Source organism: Pogona vitticeps, chromosome 2 (genome assembly GCF_051106095.1).
Source record: "Pogona vitticeps strain Pit_001003342236 chromosome 2, PviZW2.1, whole genome shotgun sequence".
Lineage (NCBI taxonomy): Eukaryota > Metazoa > Chordata > Lepidosauria > Squamata > Agamidae > Pogona > Pogona vitticeps.
In genome coordinates this window covers 81,467,789-81,487,377 of record NC_135784.1, presented here as the reverse complement: position 1 = coordinate 81,487,377, position 19,589 = coordinate 81,467,789, and the positions used below count along the sequence as shown (strand labels likewise).

The window sequence follows — 19,589 nt, the reverse complement described above, 5'->3', positions numbered from 1 at the left end:
AGTGCCAGCAGCCCTGCCCGGCGACACCATTGGCTCAGGTGCCCGTGCAGGTGGGGTGGACGCGCAGGAGGAGGGAGAGGCAAGGGCTTCTGTGGATCACCACCAGGCGCAGGAAGCCAGCGCATCCCTCTGCCCATCCCTGGCATGGGTCAACTCATGAGTCAGCCGCTCTGAAGCTTCCTTGGAAGTAAGTGCCTGCCCCGGCGACTCGTGAGTAAGGGCCGCCAAAGGCCCTGAGCTGGGCTGGGGCGCGCAGGTCTGAGGGGCTCCTCTGGGGATGGGGTGGCAGCAGCCTGGCACTGGGAGGCTGAGCTTGGCTCGGGCTGCCATCATGGCCGCGCCCACGCCTGCGCCCCCTCCGCCGCGATCCACCTCTCCAGGCACTGGAAGGAGAGGCTCCTCCTGGCTGGGGCCCTCCGGCCGCTTGCCCCAGCCTCTGCCATGGCCAGCCCCGCTGACACCTCCTCGGCTTCCATATGCCACCAGCCGGGGCCCATCGCTGGCTGTTATCCACCATGGCTTGGTTGCAGCCGGGGAGTGACTGCTATCGGAGGCGGCTTGGGACTGCCTGATAAGGTAAGGTGCTGCTTTTTGCTTTTTAAAAACTTCTGGGTGGTTTTTGCAGGGTGGATTTGGGTTGGGGGGTTATGTTTCTGTGCTGTGTTGTTTTTTTGGTGCTTTTTCTCCCAGTGCAAGCTGATGTTTATTTTTGGTTTTTGTTTTGTTTTTTGCAGCCCCAGTGCCTTTGAGGCTTGCTCTGTTTATTTGGGTTTTTTTTTTGCAGCCCCAGTGAGTTCCTATGGGGCTTTCAGTGTTTTATTTGTATTTTATTTTATTTTTGGGGGCTATTTTTTTTGGCCAGAACAAATTAATCGCATTCCCATGCATTCCTATGGGAAATGGTGCTTCTACTTATGACCATTTCGAGTTACGTCCATCTTCTGGAATGGATTATGGTTGTAATCTGAGGCACCACTGTACATGGTACCACGTAAACATGATACATGGTACCACAAGAGCAGATGTGTAGCTCAGCAGTGGTGAACAAAGAAAAAGTTAAACACCTTCCTATTCCATATTTCAGTATCATATGCTTCTCAAACTCTATTTTTATTTTACAGCTATCAGTCTTCCTTCATATGTGTGTGTTCTCCCCTTCAGAGAAATCTATGCTTTATCTCCATGAAATAACCCAAAGATGTCTAGTCCATCTAGAACACTCTTTTCTGGAACTATGGATCAAAAATGTGCATCATGCCGCACAGACAGAGCCTTGTCACTGCAATGATCTCAGAAGAGGTCCCAAGGCCATGTAAAAGTCCCAGGCAGTCCAGCTGATCCTCCAGATGACTTGACAAATAATCATCCCTTTTTCCTGGGAGACTCATTTCCAGCAAACAATTATATTGGGATCATTCTCCAACCGTTCATCCAGCTCTCGATAGCTCATTCCTAAGGAGGAAGCACAAAGCAATGGGGAAAAAGGATACTTCACAGTGATATGATGCCATCTACAGAACTCAGGTGACATAAGCAAAGAGAGGTACCTGTTTTAGAGATGGAGGTCTGAAGCAGGTATTCTGTCCCTTTTTCATTCCAGCTGGGCTTTTATTTTATTTCAGGCAAATATCTATCCTTAATAATGTTTAGAACCACCCAAACTACTTCCCTCTTCAAGAGACTCTCAGCATTTTCTTCTCAATCTTCTGTAAACTAAAATTTTCAATCTCTTACGCTTTACTTTACTAGAGATTTAATAAGCCTATGACAAGGAAGAATTTTAACTTTGCTGAATGGCCAAATTCACGACATACTCTTTCCACAATCATTCCCAGGTAAAACAAAGCCCAGCTATATTGACCTGCATTTGCTAACAGTTGCCAGACAATACCAGCTGTTTCTGTTTTGTATTCCCCCTCCCCTGAATTACCTCAATGCCAAATACAGTCCTGTTACCTGGAAATGTGTGCCAGGATCTTGTTGATGACTTATGTATGGACAACTTAAATTGTATAACTTACTGCAGCAAACTGCTGCTAACTAAGGAGGTGCTGGATACTCAATTACGGATGTGACTCATAATGCAGTTGGTATCTCATTAGTCAATGGCTATTTGCCATGGTCAATTACACAGTGTAACTTATGCATGCATAACTCACCAGCACAATTCCCTGGCCTTTGGTTGACAAGCTCATACAACTAGGAAAAAAAAGACTTTACATTTCCTGCAGAAATAATCCATTGAGATAGACAAGGGAATGAGACTTCCTTAAACTGTTCAATCTTTCCCCAGTTCCTGGTCTAATCAAAACAATTCTAGACATGTTCTGGCATTCAAAAAAGACTTAATCTGAATGTGTCAGGAGATAAGAGGATGCCTTCCCTGCCCTCACCACGATCAATGAACCTTAATTTTTCAAAATTCCCATCCGCATGGCTCCATGTGTGACAGACACTCTCCTCTTCAGATTCTCCTTCTCCATAATGAAGTGGGTAGATGTTATCACTCTCCCTTCCGCTATGTTCAGAATAATCCTCTTTGAACACCTGATTAGGGCCACCAGTTTCACTTTTTGATTGAGTACAAAGAGTCTGAGATCAAAAGGACATTTTATAAGAAATGCTCTGCAGTACACCTAGAATCTAAGTCTTTTTTCTTCGTTAAGCAAGACCAATGGGTTTCCTTTCTGCACCAACTCCAGGGCACTTCCTCCCCTTCTTTCTTATACTTTATGTAAGACCATCATTCATGGAGCTCAGAGAATCTTCTGAATGTGATTACAAGCGGCAGTCCACTCAAGGTTTTGGAGCTGCTGGCTGGGTGCCAATTCTTGGAATTCTGATTTTCAGGTGAATCCAGAACAGGAACTTGTTGTGATCAACATAGCCTGACCTTGAAATCCCAGGTCCAAGTGCTTTTTTTTCTGCACGTGTATCTAGTGTACTCTACTCAATAAAGCCTTGTGGCAGTCAAAAAAGGTCTCTTATTTATATTCTTACAGGATGTGCCCTGATACCGAAAATTCCTCTTGTGTGTGTGTGTGTCTATATTCTTTTTTAAAACATACCTTAAATATATATACTGAAAATTCCTCTTTTATATATATGTGCCCTGATACTGAAAAATCCTCCTCTGTGTGTGTGTGTGTGTGTGTGTGTGTGTGTGTGCGTGCGTGCGTGCGTGCGTGCGTGCGTGCGTGCGCACGCGCACGCACACACAGGAGGATTTTTCAATATCAGGGCACATATATATAAAAGAGGAATTTTCAGCATATATATTCAAAGTATGTTTTTAAAAAGAATTTACAACAGCAAACAGAAACACTGGCATAAGTGCAATGATGGGTATCACAGTGGCCAAAATCCTGTTGTGGACTTTTGCTGGCAGAAGAGCAACAGTGTAACTCATAGTGGCAAATGGGGGTTAATTAAAAACTTGCCACTTGGATTCCTCTTTGTGCCAGCTGAGTGACTTGGCACACAAAAAGAAATCCAAGCAGCTACTCATTCATTAACAACTATTTGCTGCTGTGAGTTATGCCACCGCCCTTCTCCCAGTTTAACTCCACAACAGATTTTTAGCTAGGAGAAAATTGCAACTGGTTAACAAGCTTCCACTTGTTAGCCTTGCCAGCTCTTGTTTCTGGTGTACAACAAAGACTGCAAGAAGTGATCTGTTATATAATGGCAAGTTGCTCCTGCAATCCATGCCCTTGTACTTATGTTGGTGTAAGTGGCGAAATACATTCTGGCCAACATTATAGTGCTGAAGGTGAACAGAGATAGATGGCTACCTACCAGTTTTACAGCAGATCTCATCATAGCTATGACAGCCTGTGTAGAGTCGGGCTGGATGACTTCTTTCATCCCGGGTTATTTTTACTGGATATTTCTGGAGTCGACGAATAAGGCCTTTCATCAGACCAAACTGAATGAGCTTCCTGAACAAGAGAAGAATAAAATTATAACTAAAAGGTGGTGCAAACCAATATTTATGACACACTTTGGAGCTTCGTTTCTGTTGTACCTCTGTCCAACCGAATAGGTATAGCTCTAAGACTAGTTCAGAGTAGCATAGTTCAGAGTGCCAGGTCTGGTAAACAGCTGTCTTTGTAAGGGCATCCAATTGTGTACTATAGATGATGGACAATGAATGTGCACTGCAGTTTTGTTTTTTTACTGCAGTGGGACCATGGTATCCATGGGAGGGATCTGTTTCATGAAAAAGCAAACCCTTTGTATCAGGGATCTCCCCAAACCCCAGTCTGCAGCCCGGGCTGTGGAGAAATATTTCCTGCCCCCCCGCATGCACGTCCGCCCACACGAATGGGTGCCCTGCCCATCCCGTGCGTGCCCTGCCCATCTCATGCATGTGCACGAGTGCACCCCGCCCACCTGCACATGCCTGCCCACCTGCGAGCATGCCCCACCCACTCGCATGTGCGTGAACCCCGCCCACCTGCACGTGGGGGTGCCCCCCCCATGGACCCTACCCATCCCAACAGGTCCACGGTTTAGAAAAGGTTGGGGATCACCCCTTTATACAGCATGGGCTCTGATTCTCTCTTGTGGCCAGTTCTGGCAATATATCTTAGAAAAGCTTATTTCTGTTGTTTTAATTTAATTTAATATTTTCAAGAAACAGATCAGTGAAACCATGGGTAGTGATTCTGTAAATATGGTGGTCTTACTGTATATCATACAGTAAGACCACCATATTTTAAGAGGTTCAAGAGGGTGACCAACAAACAAGTACTAAAGTGAAGGAATCAAAAGAAAGAGCTCACAGAACCCATAACATGTAGTTTTCTTTGTCTTCCCCAGAGAATCCTGGACACCGTAGTTTGGTGAGAGTGCTGAGAATTTTCTGCTAGGCATCCTTAGTCTCCTTCATGGTTCTCAAAGTGAGAGGATGCTTATTAAACTGGCTTAAATTTGTTCAGCAGACATACACAGTAACTCAGCAAATACAGATTTCTGAATACAGAAAATTATTTCACAAGACTAGAGTAGGGATGACTATATCCTGGGACTCTAATTCTAGGGTCAAATTAGTAGAACAAACGGAATCATTTGTTTTCTTGTTTTCAACATACTTTTGGCACAAAAGCTGATTTTCTATTCAGTGAACAAAACATACATAAATTCAAGTCTCACACACAGATTACTCCCTAATGAGTAACCAGGGTTTATAAAGTTGGAAGCTGCCTTATTCCATTGTCAGTGTATTTGCTCATCTAGCCTATCATTGCCTACTCTGACCAGAAAAAATTCTCTAAGCTTTTAGGAAGAAACACCCATTTCTGGTATCTGAGCCTTCTGAACTGGGGACCTCCATAGGAGGAGTTCCTCCCAGCAGCACTTTCTAGAAATAAGAGCAGCAGAGTTATTGACACCACAGAAGCTGGACATCGTGAGGTCAGAGGACAGATAGCAAATGGAAGATTTAAAACACTGTTCGAAACATCTCCTAAACAGACATATTATCAGTGGTCCTCAGCCCTTCTAAAATGCACATCATAAAGAACACATTAAAAATTATCTAAAAATCAATCATAACCACTTGCTGTAATAACTATAATCCAGACTATTACATAAATTACCCAATAGCAGGTGTAACATGTAAAGTATGGAATATCTTCTATCACAACTTTATCACTGTGATAAAGGACCCCTGTGTGTCATGCTTCAAGGAGCATTCTTGCTCTAAAACCATCAGATCCACATTCTGTTCCTAGCTATGCCTCACCCTGCACAGGGCTTTGGGCCACGTCCTCCCATAAACCAAAACAAGCCTCACTCTGATTTTGCTTATTCAAGGTCTACTTGTCATATCAAGCATTATATTTCACCTCTTTCAGTCTGAGGAGTAGGAGGTCTGACTCCAAAAGGAAGTGATTAAATTAGTGGGGAAGGGTCCACAGAATTCTTCAGTGAAATTCATGAGCTCCATCCACTATTTCCAAAAGCAGTAGAGTGAAGAGGCCACCATAAAGGCAGGTGGGTGATCTCCACTGAATGCTGCTGAATAGTTATTTTTAAGTGTGTGGTGGGGGACCTTCTAACCTTTCATCCACTCTCTGGAGTTGGACAGTATAGCGACAAATGAGGTCTCGAACAGTTGTGCCAGGACTTAGCCCACAATACAGTTGGAAAATGTCTCTCAGACTGGCTCTTTTGTGACCTACATAAAAATTATAGGAAAAACAAAATTATCCAGAACATCTGACACTCTTTCTCTGACATATGTAAGTCTGTATATAATACACATATACATTATACTAACAAAGCAGAAATATTAAAACGCTACCGTCAGACACTTTGCCTTTTTCAGCTGCTATGATTTAAAGTATCGTGTTTCCCTGAAAACAAGACAGGGTTTTATATTAATTTTTGCTTTCCTCTATTTCTTTGCACTGTTCATTTAAGAAGACCCTCTTGTCTCTCCCTGCTATTCTTTGGAAGTCTGCATTCAATTTTCTGTAACTTTCCCTATCTCCCTTGCATTTTGTTTCCCTTCTCTGCTATTTGTAAGGCCTCGTTGGACAGCCACTTTGCTTTCTTGCATTTCCTTTTCTATGGGATGGTTTTTGTTGCTGCCTCCTGTACAATGTTACGAGCCTCCATCCATAGTTCTTCAGGCACTCTGTCTACCAAATCTAGTTCCTTAAATCTGTTCTTCACTTCCACTCTCTATTCATAAAAGCGTGTTGACAGAGGTCAACTGGTGGCAGCAGGAAGGAGAGAACGTATGAGCCTCAGGCTAGTGAAACAACCTGGGGACACATGAGGGGCGCATCATAATTGGTATGAGACTTGTTGATAGGTTTAGTAAAACAGCGGGAGTTGACTGGCAATGGATAGTTGTCCTTGATCGTCACCATACAACCAGAAGACACAGGAAATCTACTGTATATTTATTGACTAATGTGGTGTTCGCTCAGGTCATGAATATTCATATGCTATTTGCATAGACCAATGGGAGCGCTGGAGAAGCGGAGCCATGAGATATAAGACTCAGCAGCAGGAAGAGTTTAGATAAGGTTTTGAGATAGAGTTGAGAGAAGGTTTTGGAGTTTGGGCTGGAAAGTGATGGTTTAGAGTGGATGAAGGAGGATGTTTGTTAAGAGTTAAAAACATTGCTTGAAGTATCTACATCTGTAACAATAAACCATTTCTATTTGGTTCTTTTAAAATGATATATGGCCTGGACCTCGATTATTAATAATAGGTAATGTTGATGTAATCAACTGGTGACAGCTGAGGGGCACATAGCGTGAGCTCCTTAGTTTGGTGAAACAAGCAGGGGCCACATGGGAATCGTGACAACTGCATTATTTTTTGATCCAAAACAGACCTGTCTAAAGTGTGGTCTGCTGTTTTACAAATCAGCTCCCCCTCTTCGCATGTGGACAGGCACACACAAAATGTGTGTGTGTGTGGGGGGGGGGGGAAGTGAATAATTTACAAATGTCATTGAGGTTAAAAATAACAAAAAATAATAACCAAAATCCTATTGGTGTTTACATATGTTCTGCATATGGCTAAGTGTGGCTAACTGACAAGGCACTGGGATTATGTCTTGGTCAAATGCCTGACTGCTCAACCCAGATGAGTTGCAGAATGTCCTCAGTTAGCTGCAGTTAACCATAACAAGTTACGCAAACGACAACAAGATTTTGGCTAATATTCCAAACACCAGGCTAAAAGCAAATTCATGAATGCTGCCAAATGTAGTCCCCAGAACTGCTATTGTCAATGGCGGTGCAAACACTCAAAGAGAACGATTTGAATTCCTTTATATGGGTGTCAGCCACTGGCAAATGTTTTATTTTACATACAACACATTAATCATATGATTCTTTCAGCAACAGATGGCACATATAGAACAGAGTACTTTAAGCCTTTGTTTTATGTTAAATATACAAAAGGATGTTAACAAGAATAGCCAAGACACTGGGTAAGGATAATTGCAAGGTCATGGCAAGCAATCCCAGAGAAATAATTATTAATCTCAAACCGCAACACATATTTTCATAACATATATGCATGTTTTCCTAGATCCCACTGAGCTCCCTATGGCTTCCTGTTGGCAAGGCACAGCTAGGACTTCAGCTAGGTCAGCCATCCTTCCTCACCTGGTTTTGTGACATACGAGAGACATTCCTCTTGGAGACATTTATCATCCACCAAATCCTGAACTTTCGGCGTGGTACAGTATACATTTGAATACTGACGAGAAAATGGGAAATCTTAATTAGCCAGCAATGGTAGATGCTGCAATAATTTCATGACCGTTGGTATTCACATTCACTGCTAGACTACTTATATTGAATATAAATTTGTATTGATTACTTGAGAAAAATATTTCAGGAGCAGCATACAGTGGGAGATAATTAGCATAACCGCTGAACTGAATGAGAGAAACATTAAGATAATTGCATTTGACAGCAGAACATGGTACAGTGGACCCTCTACTTAAGGAATTAATCCGTATTGGAATGGTGGCTGCAAGTCGAAAAGTCTGTAAGTCGAATCTCCATTGACCTACAATGCTCTGAAAACCGATTAATCCCATAACCAGTGGTTTTTATTCTATTTTTATTCCATTTTGGTTTTTTTCTGGTCTGTAAGTCGATTCTCTGGCTGCAAGTCGAATCTAAATTTTGCAGCCAGAGAAGTCTGTAACTCGAAAAGTCTGTAAGTCGAGCCGTCTGTAAGTCGAGGGTCCACTGTATTACTGTTTGGACTCGCTCCTGTCAATTAAAAAAAAAATTAACTCAGTTGCCACACATTTCGTAACGTTCTGCTGAAAACTCATTTAAAACTGGGAGAACCATGAAACCATATCTGTATGATGGGTAATGCAGATCACTCATTCACACTGGAAAAACACTGTTCTATGGACCAAAACCTGGAACTATATACAAACGGTTGCTTCTGATAACTAACCAAGGTGACTTAGGGAATCTCATTATGCTAAAATATAGGTCTTAAGACTTGAGGAGGATTGTATTAGGAGACACAGTCCATTAGATACCCAAGGGCTTTGTAGGTTACAAATAGTACTTTGAATTGGGCTCAGAAATGAACCATTAGCCAGTGATGCTGCTGTAAAAGAGGAATTACATGCTCTCTGTAACAGGAAGTTTATATGCTCCCTGCAGGTAAGTGCTCATGAATTTGTGCTTTTTTTTTCAGTGGAATTTAGATATTCTTTTTCTCTGTGAAATGTTATTAGTCTACATGTATACATGTGTGCGCACTTAGATATAAATATTTTTCAACAAGGGTTTGCTTAATCCAATTTCTAAGCTATAACAAGTCAGTGGGAACAAGTTATAAAATGTACGGCACTCCTTCTTTATTAAAAATCAAAACCAGGTACTTTAAGGGCCACACTGTCTAGGGGGAGATCCGATTTAGACAAACATGTACAAAATCAGTTTCTCATCACATTGATGTAAATGTACAAACTGAGTGAAACAAAAAACAATTACATGATGTGAGCTATCTTCACTCTTTTGTTCTGTGATAGTTAAGCCACTGACCCTACTACACTTACCTGAAGTATGGAGACAAGTGTTACTACTCCATAGTATCTGAAAAACACAAAAGCCTTTAGAAATTGGCCAAAAGACTAAACTTCAAGCATGACAATAAAAAGACCAAAAAAAAAAAAAGGAAAAAGGAAAAAAGTAGGAGACACTGGCCTGCTGTGGTGAAAATATTGCCTAAGATGACCGGATATAATTTTTATACATGTATGACAGTAATTGGTGGAACGCCTTTTAAAGATGGGGCATTGCCACAAGATAGATTTTTTTTTTTACATATAGATAGTGCATTAGCTGTTTCCCAAATATGGCTTAATAGACACTCAAAAACCTGTGTTACTCTCAGAATAACGAAAACTTAATTTCTGAAGGAATGTTACATGTTTACACTGGGCACAAATTCATTACATGTCTTGATGCGGAGGCCTTCCTCTGTACACTCGGACAAAACTGAATTTCTTGTGTGCATTTGCTGAGAAGGGAAGGTTATAAGTTTAAACATTTCAGCAACAGCACAATTCTGTCTCCCCGCCCAAAAAACCGTACCCCACCCCCCAAAAAGATCAAAATTTTACTGATGAAGTAAAAGAAGATGTAATACTAAACAGGAGTCTTGGTTTTTAAAAATTATTAGCAGGCACCCCTTCAACCATTCATTGAGAGTGCAGTAAATATGAAAGGGAAGTTTAACCATTCCTCTGCTACAATCTAGACAAATATTGTTCTCTCTTCATTTTTAAGACCAGAAAGTTCCCATTTACATCAGTGGGAAGCTTTTCCACTATGGCTAAAAACAATGTGGAAGGAGCAATTTTCGTGGCTGGGAACTGTGGTCAGAGAGAGAAAGGTCAGATTTCCCCTCCCTACATAGCATGTGGCCTTCGGACACTTGCTGTTCCTCGTAAAAATTTAAGCGGCAAATTTGGTGTCATGCATAGCACCACCCAATTTCAAAGAAAGAATTTTTACTTACTTATTATTTATTTATTTATTTATTTATTTATTTATTTATTTATTTATTTATTTATTTATTTATGCATTTATGTATTTCTGTATTTATTTATTTGCTTTTGATTATTTGGTTTCAAATTTTGCAGGGACACTAAATGAAGGGATAGAAAAGGGAAGCTAAAAGAGGAGGAGGGCAGGAAAACAAGAAGGCTAAGATGCCCTGTGCAAAAGGGTTGATGTTGTTACAATCAAAGCTGTTTCTGATTTTTACCTCTGCCACTTACAAGAGGTTCTGGATGGCAATGCGAACCAAATTGAGCTCCACGTCTGCTTCAGCTGAAATTTTCTGAACATGCCGAAATCCATCAATGTACGGTAGAATCTAGAAAGAGCATATATATCAAGGCGGACAGTTTTCACAAGCTGAACTGGAAAGACTAGTAACTTGATTACTGAATAATTTTCCCTCGAAGAATAATGAAGAGCACAACATCATCTTAAAAAGATTTTTAAAATATTACACATACAGTAACCAGAGACCTAAACAAAGCTTTGAAAATTAAGGCTGCCTTTTGTGCATGTTTATTTGGGGGGGGGGGGGAACGTAAATCCCATTTAACTCAGTGGTATTTCTGTTTAAACAACTATGTATAGCAGCAGCAGGGAGTGTGTAATTTTCCAAAGGCTGCCTGATTGCAGCACCTATAAGCCTCAGCTAGCACTGCCGAGGATGAGGGATGATGGCGTTGCAGTCCAAAAGCACCTGCTAAGCCACACATCTCCCATCCTGAGGTACAGGATAATGGTCCTCAAACCTGGGAGTTCTATATATCCTTGGACTACAATGTTCAAAAGCTCCACTCTGCCCAGCCAACATTCAGGACTGTGGGACGTTGTAACACGAGCTACAGAACCAGGCAGCCCAGACTATGACCTCCAGGTGATAACTTGCCTCTTGGCCTCCAAATGAAACTCTAAGACCAAGTAGGAATAAGTTGTCTCAAGGATGGGAAACTGGGGAGCTTTTCTGCACTGCCGTCATAGTATTGTGTAACTTGAGAGCAGGACCCAAGCTGTCCCTTCCACCTATGTGAACCAACCTGTTGAGTGGTGAGATCCCACTGGGAATTGAAGAAGTCATCTTTGTCTTGGGTGAAGACAGGAACATCATACTCTTGCACAATGGGGGGATCTGGGCGCTGCTCAATCACTTTCAGGTGAATGGTATTTGATTCATCTGCAAAAAGGAGGAAAAGGGGCTGTGAAATCCTGCGCTGGGATTGCAAAATGGAGACTTCTGCCCTGCACTTTAACAGTGAGACCTCTTTTACATGGCACAGCCAGGCTTGTTCCATTCTGGGAGTACCTAAAGAAACTATGACTTTTGCTAAAGTTTAAATCAGTTACAGAAAATGTTTGCGCTGTTCCCCAGGAGTCACCCACTTCCATTTTCAATATACTTCTTTTCAAGTTACAGATTGCAATCATGTGTTTGTAGACTATACCTATAGGCAGAGTGCATTTCCCAGTAGCATTCAGTTCCTCAAGTAAGATAGTCATGATAGGTATCAACTTTTGCTTGCTCTCCTCATTGGAAATGAAGCCACTTTCAAGCTGGGAAAGAACAAAGTCCACAATCAATCTCAATCTGAACACGATGTTAAATATTTCATCTGTATCAGTAGCACAGAGTATATTCCACACTTAAAGAAAATAAGACTTTCTCATACAGAACAAAATGCATATACATATGTTCACACCAATAACAAACATTTTTATACAGTGACAGAAGTGTCCTCTCTATGAGCGCTACTCTGGCATTGCTACCAACCCTGCAACAGATATGTAATGTTGATGTAATGGGGGTGGGTGGGTGATTATATGAGTATGAGATCTTGTTTCTATAGGAGCAGACCTGCCACAAGGTATGAGGCCATATGCTTCTTTAAGCAAACAGAAAAAGAATAATCTGTGCTGGTAAACCATGAGAAAGAAAAATATATCCTTAAAGAAAAGACTTTTAAAAAAATAAGGAAGGATTCTTGAAATGGCAAAATATTTCCAGATAATTCCACACTAGCTTTCAGAGTTTATAAGATTTCTTCCAGACAAAACAGAAAACCATGCATAATTCACAGCATTTAATAAGGTTTCACAGACTCTTTAAAACAACATCAAAACTGCACTGTCAAGGCAGGGGGAGAGTGGCACCTGGTCCACAATGAGCTCAGGGGTGCTATCCAGTAAGTACCTTTGACAATCACTCCCATCTGTCACATTAGCACTGATTGCATGTTTGAGTAGTTCCAAAATTTATCAAGTGTCACCTAAAACCCTACACAAGTCCTGAAAAATTCTACTGATCATAACCCAAGAGAAGAAATAAAGTAGAGGAAGTGAAATACATGCTTCCATGTTGCTAAAATAAGTCAGTATACCCAGTGTGGTACAGTGGATAGAATGATGGACCAGGACTCGGGAAACCTGGGTTCAAACACCCACCCACCCACCCCCCCGCTCAGCCATGGGAACTCATTGGGGATGTGGAATTGGCATAACTGCTCCTTGAATAGCTCACTCACTTTGAAAGCCCTGCTAGGGTGGCTGTAAGTCAGTTCTGATTTTAAAGCACATAACATGAGATAACACACAGACTTCGACAGAAAAAAGTGGGGAAACTATGATCATGATGATAATGTCACATTTCTCCCAACAAGGGACCCAAAGCAGCTCACAACATTAAAATCACACAAATAAAAACATGAGTTAAATATTAAAAGACAAATTAAACAATTTATGGATTAAAATAAAATTAATGCTATCTCCAACCTCTAGAGTAGTCAGATAACCTGCCAGTTTCTTCACAATAGGTTCCAGTGCGCATGTCTTCGCTCGAGCATCACAAACAAAGCCAAGATTGAAGAGCAACGCATTTCGGCTGTATTTCTTGTGTTCAATACAAACTGGGCAACCAATTAGCTTTTTTTCCATTGCTGTACTGTGCGAGAGAAAAATAGTTTAAAATTCTTCAAAACAGCACTTACAATACTTGCTGGGCAACTGCATTCACTCAGCACCATACATGGGCCCCTCTAGAGCACCCACCCAGCCTTTCGTGTCCTGGGGTCTTTCCAAAAGCATCCACTGTCTCCCTAAGAACTGTTCTGCAATCTATTCACTTACCCAATTGCTCAAAACTGTTCTCCCAATTTGCCTAGAGGTGACACATGCAGGTCAGAGTTTCTGTACATATTTCTGTCAAGTGCCAGGCTGTTGCGTGCGTGTCCTTCTGACTAAAACAGCTGATTGGCTAAATTCATGGTTTTGTGACAGGACAATATGCATGCAGTGTCCTAGTTTCTAAAAGTGTGCACACTAGGCTTGAGGGAGGAAGGTGGGAATGACCTCATGTGAAATCTGCTCCCTCCAAGATAATATCATAAACTGACGCTTGGCTGTCACTGGAATCCAAATTTTTCTTCTCCGCTTCTATTTAGCTATAACATTTTTAGATAATGTGTGCCTGACATATGATTTCATATCAGTTTCACCTCTAAGTATTTTACTGGTTACACAGAAGCATAAGAATTCATCCTTTCAACAGCCCAGTTCTATGGATGTCTTGCTTCAACTCAGTGAAATTACACTGCCTAACTACAGTCTTAGTTACTTCTTTATTTATTTAACTTGAATGCCGCACACACTACCCAAAGTTCTCTGGGCAGATTACAACAGTTTGAATATTTATTTATTTTATTTATTAAATTTATATCCTGCCCATCTAGACCGAAGTCTACAATAAAAAGATAAAACAATTAAAATACAATTAAAAATACAGTGCTCTAAACATTGCCATCAGGACCCAAAGATGATATTATTGCAATTAAAAACCTTCTGGAACAGGAAGGTTTTGACCTGGCACCGAAATATCAACGTCGGCGCCAGACGAATCTCCCACAGATGGGGTTCCATAGTCTGGGGGCAGCTGCCGAAAAGGTCCTTTATCTACAAACCATCCCTCTTACCTCCTTGAGGGACGGCTCTTTCAAAAGGGCCACCTGGCTAGATCTTAATTGCTGGGAAGGCTCATATGGAAGGAGGCAGTCCTTCCGGTAACCAGGGCACAAGCTGTTTAGGGCTTTATATGTCAAAACAACCACTCTGAATTGGTCCCGGGGCAGCGACTGGTAGCCTATGTAATTTCAACAGAATCGGCCTGAGGTGTTCCCTGGTGGTCCCACCACTCACCAGCTGTGCAGCTCAATTCTAGACCAGTTTCAGTTGCCGGACTGTCTTCAAAGGCAGCCCCACGTAGAGCGCATTGCAGTAATCTATATGGTATGTTACCAGTGCATGAGACTCTGCTTGTCCAGGTAGGACCATAGCTAGTATAATTTCTGCAGCTGAAGAAAGGCTTCCTGGGCCATCGAGTCCACCTGGGCTTTCAGAGTTAGACCGGGGTCCAAGAGCACCCCCAAGCTGTGGACCCTGTCCCTTAGAGGGAGTGCAACTCCATTCAGGGCAGGGAAATGGCCCTCCAGCCTGTCCGGTGAAGCACCCACTAACAGCACTTCCATTTTGTCTGGATTGAGTTTCAATTTATTAACCCTCATCCAGTCCATTATCAGGTCCAGGAGTATCAACGGGATCACACACACTCGTCTCTCTTCCAGCAAAGGTCATTGTACAGGGTGACCAAGGCAGTCTCCGTACCAAAACCCGGCCTGAAACCTGATAGAAATGGATCCAGAAAATCCGTTTCATCCAGAAGCGCCTGGAGTTGCCCGGCCACATCCTGTTCCAACACCTTGCCCAAATAAGGGAGGTTCTTTGAGAAAGGGAGAAGAAGAGAGAGGAACTAACCAAACAAAGATAAAATTACAGGGCAGCTGCCACACTCTGCCTAACAATAGGGCCAATTTCAAGCAGGGACAAAGCTACAGTTGGAATAAATGTGCTTAAATGCCTATGATTAAAGAAGTAGGGATGACCTATGAAATTCAACAACTGCCGTTTACATCACTTTTAATACTTACACTGTGATAAGCTTGTTCTGCAGTTCAGGCTTGGTGATAATATATACCTGAACTGTATCAAAGAGCTCTCGTGAAATGAAATCTTCTGGTACCTGCAAAATCAAAATAGAGAACTGCAAACTGGTTAAAAAAAAGCTTGTGAGTCTACTAATTGTAGGCAAAACCCTGGTTTCTCATGTAAGACAACAGTGTTTGCAGCTTTGCCACAAAGTGTTTTTATACATCTTTTATTTTTTTCTATCATCTAAAAAGTGATAAATGTTTTTATTAGCTGCTATAATAGGAATACTTTAGTTTAAGTCTATGTCTAGGTGGAGTGGCCTTGTTAAGAAGGAAGAGAAGTGTGCTATGAAGGGAATCACTTATTTGCAAGGAAGTAGCATCTTTTGTTTCTGATCTATGGTGCTCTATTCTCCAGAACCAGTGAGGCAGAAATTTAAGATGACAAATAGATTCTTAAAATCATGGGGCAGAGCTTCAAGAAATGGAGTAGATCTGACATAGTTTATTCAAGTTACCTCATGAAGAGAAGGACCACAGCTCAGAAGTCCTGCATGTGCTGTGCATGTAGAAGTCCCTACTTTAAAGTTCCAATATCTTCAGTCAAAAGGAAGAGCTGTTCCTTTTGACTGGAAATATATTGGAACTTTAAAGTAGGGAACATGAATGAAAGCAGTTTTCACCTTCCCAGAGGCAATACTGAGCAATATGAGCAGTTTGAAGTGATATAAGGCAGCTTCATGCATGCCCTCTATCAGCAACTACATCACTCAGAAATTTCCAAGGAGGTGGCAGTTTTAGTCTGCTACACCCAAACCAACAAAAAGTCTTGTGGTACAGTGGACTCTCGACTTACAGACAGCTCGACTTACAGACTTTTCAAGTTACGGACTTCTCTGGCCACAAAATTTAGGTTCGACTTGCAGCCGGAGAATCAACCTACAGACCAGAAAAAAACCAAAATGGAACAAAAACGGCTGGTTATGGGATTAATCCATTTTCAATGCATTGTAGGTCAATGGAGACTCCATCTACAGACTTTTCGACCTGCAGCCACCGTTCCAATACAGATTAATTCCGTCAGTAGAGGATCCACTGTATCTTGAAGACTGACATGTTTTATGTAGCATAATTTTTGTTAAACTGTAGCCCACTTGCATCTAAAGAAGTAGGCTGCAATCTAGGAAAGTCTACAGCAAAGAAAATCAGGCCAACCTTTAAGGTCCCACAAGGTCCTTCGTTGTTCTTATATCATTTATATCACACTACAAATCTTTGGTACCACTGACCTGATACGTTATTTTTGGCCCAAGGGTGGGGTGGAATTCACTAAAAAAGATACACTCAATTCTGCTGCTGGATTCCATTGTGACAACTGCAAAAAATTAAACAGAGAATTGATTGCAACTCTTTCAAAGTACAGTACATTTCTTCTAAATTCAGAATTCTCATTTTTAATGAAAAAAGAAATTCTAGCAACCCGGAAAAAAAATAATTCAACATGTAATTCTTGTTGAAGCTAACAATTTTACCCTCAACCACAGGAGGGCCATAGTAAGAAATCAGTATTTGTCCTATATGTGAAGAAGAGTGGGGCTAATAACTATGCCGTATCTAACTCCATACTGAAAACTTATCTTTTCAGACATCACAGAATGCTGTGTCCCTTTGTAGTGACACAATTTTGTTCCAGTAGATAGCAGATACACCTTCATATAGTACAAAAGAAATTAACATTCTATTTTCAATATTCCTCCTCAAAAGTTCCACTTGCCAGGACAGGACACCTTCATCTGTGAAAGACACCAGTTCTTGGAAGTAGGAGGCACAAGTTCTGTCACTTATGTTAAATGTTTTCCCACTCCCTCATCTGAGTCAGACTGAAGCAACCAGATGTCATTATTTTAAGAAGAAAAACACCTTGTGGAAAAAACGTTTCCATATCTAGTCGCAGAATTCTAGAATTCCCTCACTTCTAGACGAAGCAGCTTAGCTTAGACAACTAGCTTTGTACTTTAATTATAAATGAATTTTCAGAATACCGTATATCCACCACACTTAACACAAACATCTCTGTACGCAGTTAAGAGGGAAACAACTCTTTTTCTCCTTTCTGTTCAGAACTGATGAGGAAGGTCTAAATCTCCATTTAGGGTAAGCATATTATAAAATCAATATAAGGCATTAAATCATTTTCAGGATACACTTACAAAATTATTAAGGAGTATGAGTCAAGAAGGGTCCAGTACTTTGTCCATGTTCAACTATTTATGGGCTGCTTTAATGTACTCTGTGAAAGGCTAACACTTTCATCATCTCTTTTTATCCTGTAGACTCAAGTAGCCCTCTGGCCCAATTTCATATATGGCTGTGGACTTAGATCAATTATATCATACTCTGTGGATTCATGTGGAGATCAAGCCAGATTTCATGTGCTTTTTGGCAACCAGTTCTGGCTGCTGGACTGTTTTAGGGAGAATGGAGACCTTTGCAACCTGTTGTGGCCTACAACTCATGCCATCTTCAGTTGGCAGAATGACACATGTGAATTGGACTTGGAGCAAAACACTGCAATGAACCTTCATCCATCTTCCTGTTCAAGGTTCTAGACAGCTACTGGAGTCTTTAGGACACAACTCTGATAAGCCAAGACCTCCATCAGTGGTAAAGAATACAAATTGGGGTGAGTAACTTGTCACCTTTCAGCTCATACCACCTTACCACCTATAGCCAGCACAGGCAATGGTGGGAGAAGATGGGAGTTGGAATCTAAAGACTGATGGGGCCATCAGTTGCTCAAACCTGCCATTTAAAAATGTTCTCTTTCCTCTAGTTATCCATTGTTTGTTAATCAACATCAAACATTCTGTAGCTCAGATTATTATTATTTTATTTGCACTTTGGAGAGGCAGATTGCTTGCTCCAGTATCTTTAAAAATGTTTTATAATACTTTAACACTTATCTGCACACTCACTGCTGTACCAAAGTACTGTACAGTACTGTATCAATACTGCTGTACAGTACTGATACAGTATCTCATTTACTGTTTCCCAGTGATTCAATTTTGGCTCACATCATATTAGTACTGAAAAGCAAGTGTCCCTGTCAGAGGGAATAAACACAACCTACAACAAAATGTGCTCCTGTTCAGAGCTTTACTCACTTAACCAAGCAGGCCCCCTCCCCTCGAAAACGTACTCCATTCTGTTCTCCTATACTTATGGTTCTCACCCTTGGTTAACCCAAGTGGTCTTGAACTGCAACTCCCTGAAACCCTGGCAAGCACAGCTGACGGTGAAGGCTTCTGGGAGTTGCAGTCCAAGAACGCCCTTCTGTAATGCAAAGCATTTGAGGATCGTTGCGGTCACGAATGGGCAATGAAGAGCTATTATTTATTTATTATTTATTTATTTATTTATTTATTTGATTTATACCCCGCCTATCTGGTCCGAAAGGACCACTCTAGGCGGCTAACTATCAACTCTGCACAAGACCTCTTCCTCTATGGTGGAGGGGGTCAAACCCTTTTTTGCATTTTATTACTTCTGGGGGTGGCGGGGGAGACGGAGAGGCAGTCACACTGACCACCTGCGCTTCCAAATTTACCACCTCCTCCCGGTTTACGAAGCAACCGACACACGAGGATGCCTATCCAAGACCAGCCTCACCAAAAAGGAATATATATACAGTATATATATTGTCCCTCCCCCTGAACCCGTTACCCAAATGCAAGCACAGCACCTCAGGCTGAAAGAGCCCGGCTACACATCGCCTCCCGAGATGGCCACAACATAACTCCGAAGCAAAAGCTCACTTACCTTTCCGCTGAGACGCGCTCAGCACAACACGCATGCGCGAATTTGACTTCCAGTAGGGCCGGCCGCGGACAGAGCGATTAGTTTTTCCACGCAGGCGCAATGGCGGGGGCGGAGCGAGACAGCGGCGTAAGGGCGCATACGTACCGTACACGGTCGTGTTGCCGACTGGGGAATTTAGCGCTCCTGTAAAAGAGGCAGAAGGCAGCCTTCCTTCTCGAGAAATACG

The 19,589-nt window shown here is 41.7% G+C and overlaps 1 protein-coding gene across 6 annotated transcripts; it reads right to left on the bottom strand.

Annotated features, from left to right (window-relative positions):
• Nucleotides 1-1,089: 1,089 nt before the first annotated feature.
• Nucleotides 1,090-19,489, bottom strand: NPRL2 (NPR2 like, GATOR1 complex subunit). 6 transcript variants are annotated; one of them, XM_020788896.3, is made up of 12 exons: nt 19,364-19,489; nt 16,834-16,919; nt 15,545-15,636; nt 13,338-13,506; nt 12,014-12,122; nt 11,609-11,745; nt 10,793-10,890; nt 9,566-9,602; nt 8,139-8,232; nt 6,067-6,184; nt 3,799-3,941; nt 1,090-1,452 (listed from the first exon to the last, which is right to left on the bottom strand). In XM_020788896.3, exons 1-12 carry the CDS (start codon nt 19,395-19,397, stop codon nt 1,385-1,387), a joined length of 1,185 nt encoding a protein of 394 aa, XP_020644555.3. In that variant the 5' UTR covers nt 19,398-19,489; the 3' UTR covers nt 1,090-1,384. The 6 variants fall into 6 exon arrangements, with proteins under 6 accessions (XP_020644555.3, XP_078241623.1, XP_078241622.1 ...); XM_078385497.1 differs by having other exon boundaries at nt 13,338-13,501; nt 19,364-19,393; XM_078385496.1 differs by having other exon boundaries at nt 13,338-13,501; nt 19,287-19,366.
• Nucleotides 19,490-19,589: the final 100 nt, after the last annotated feature.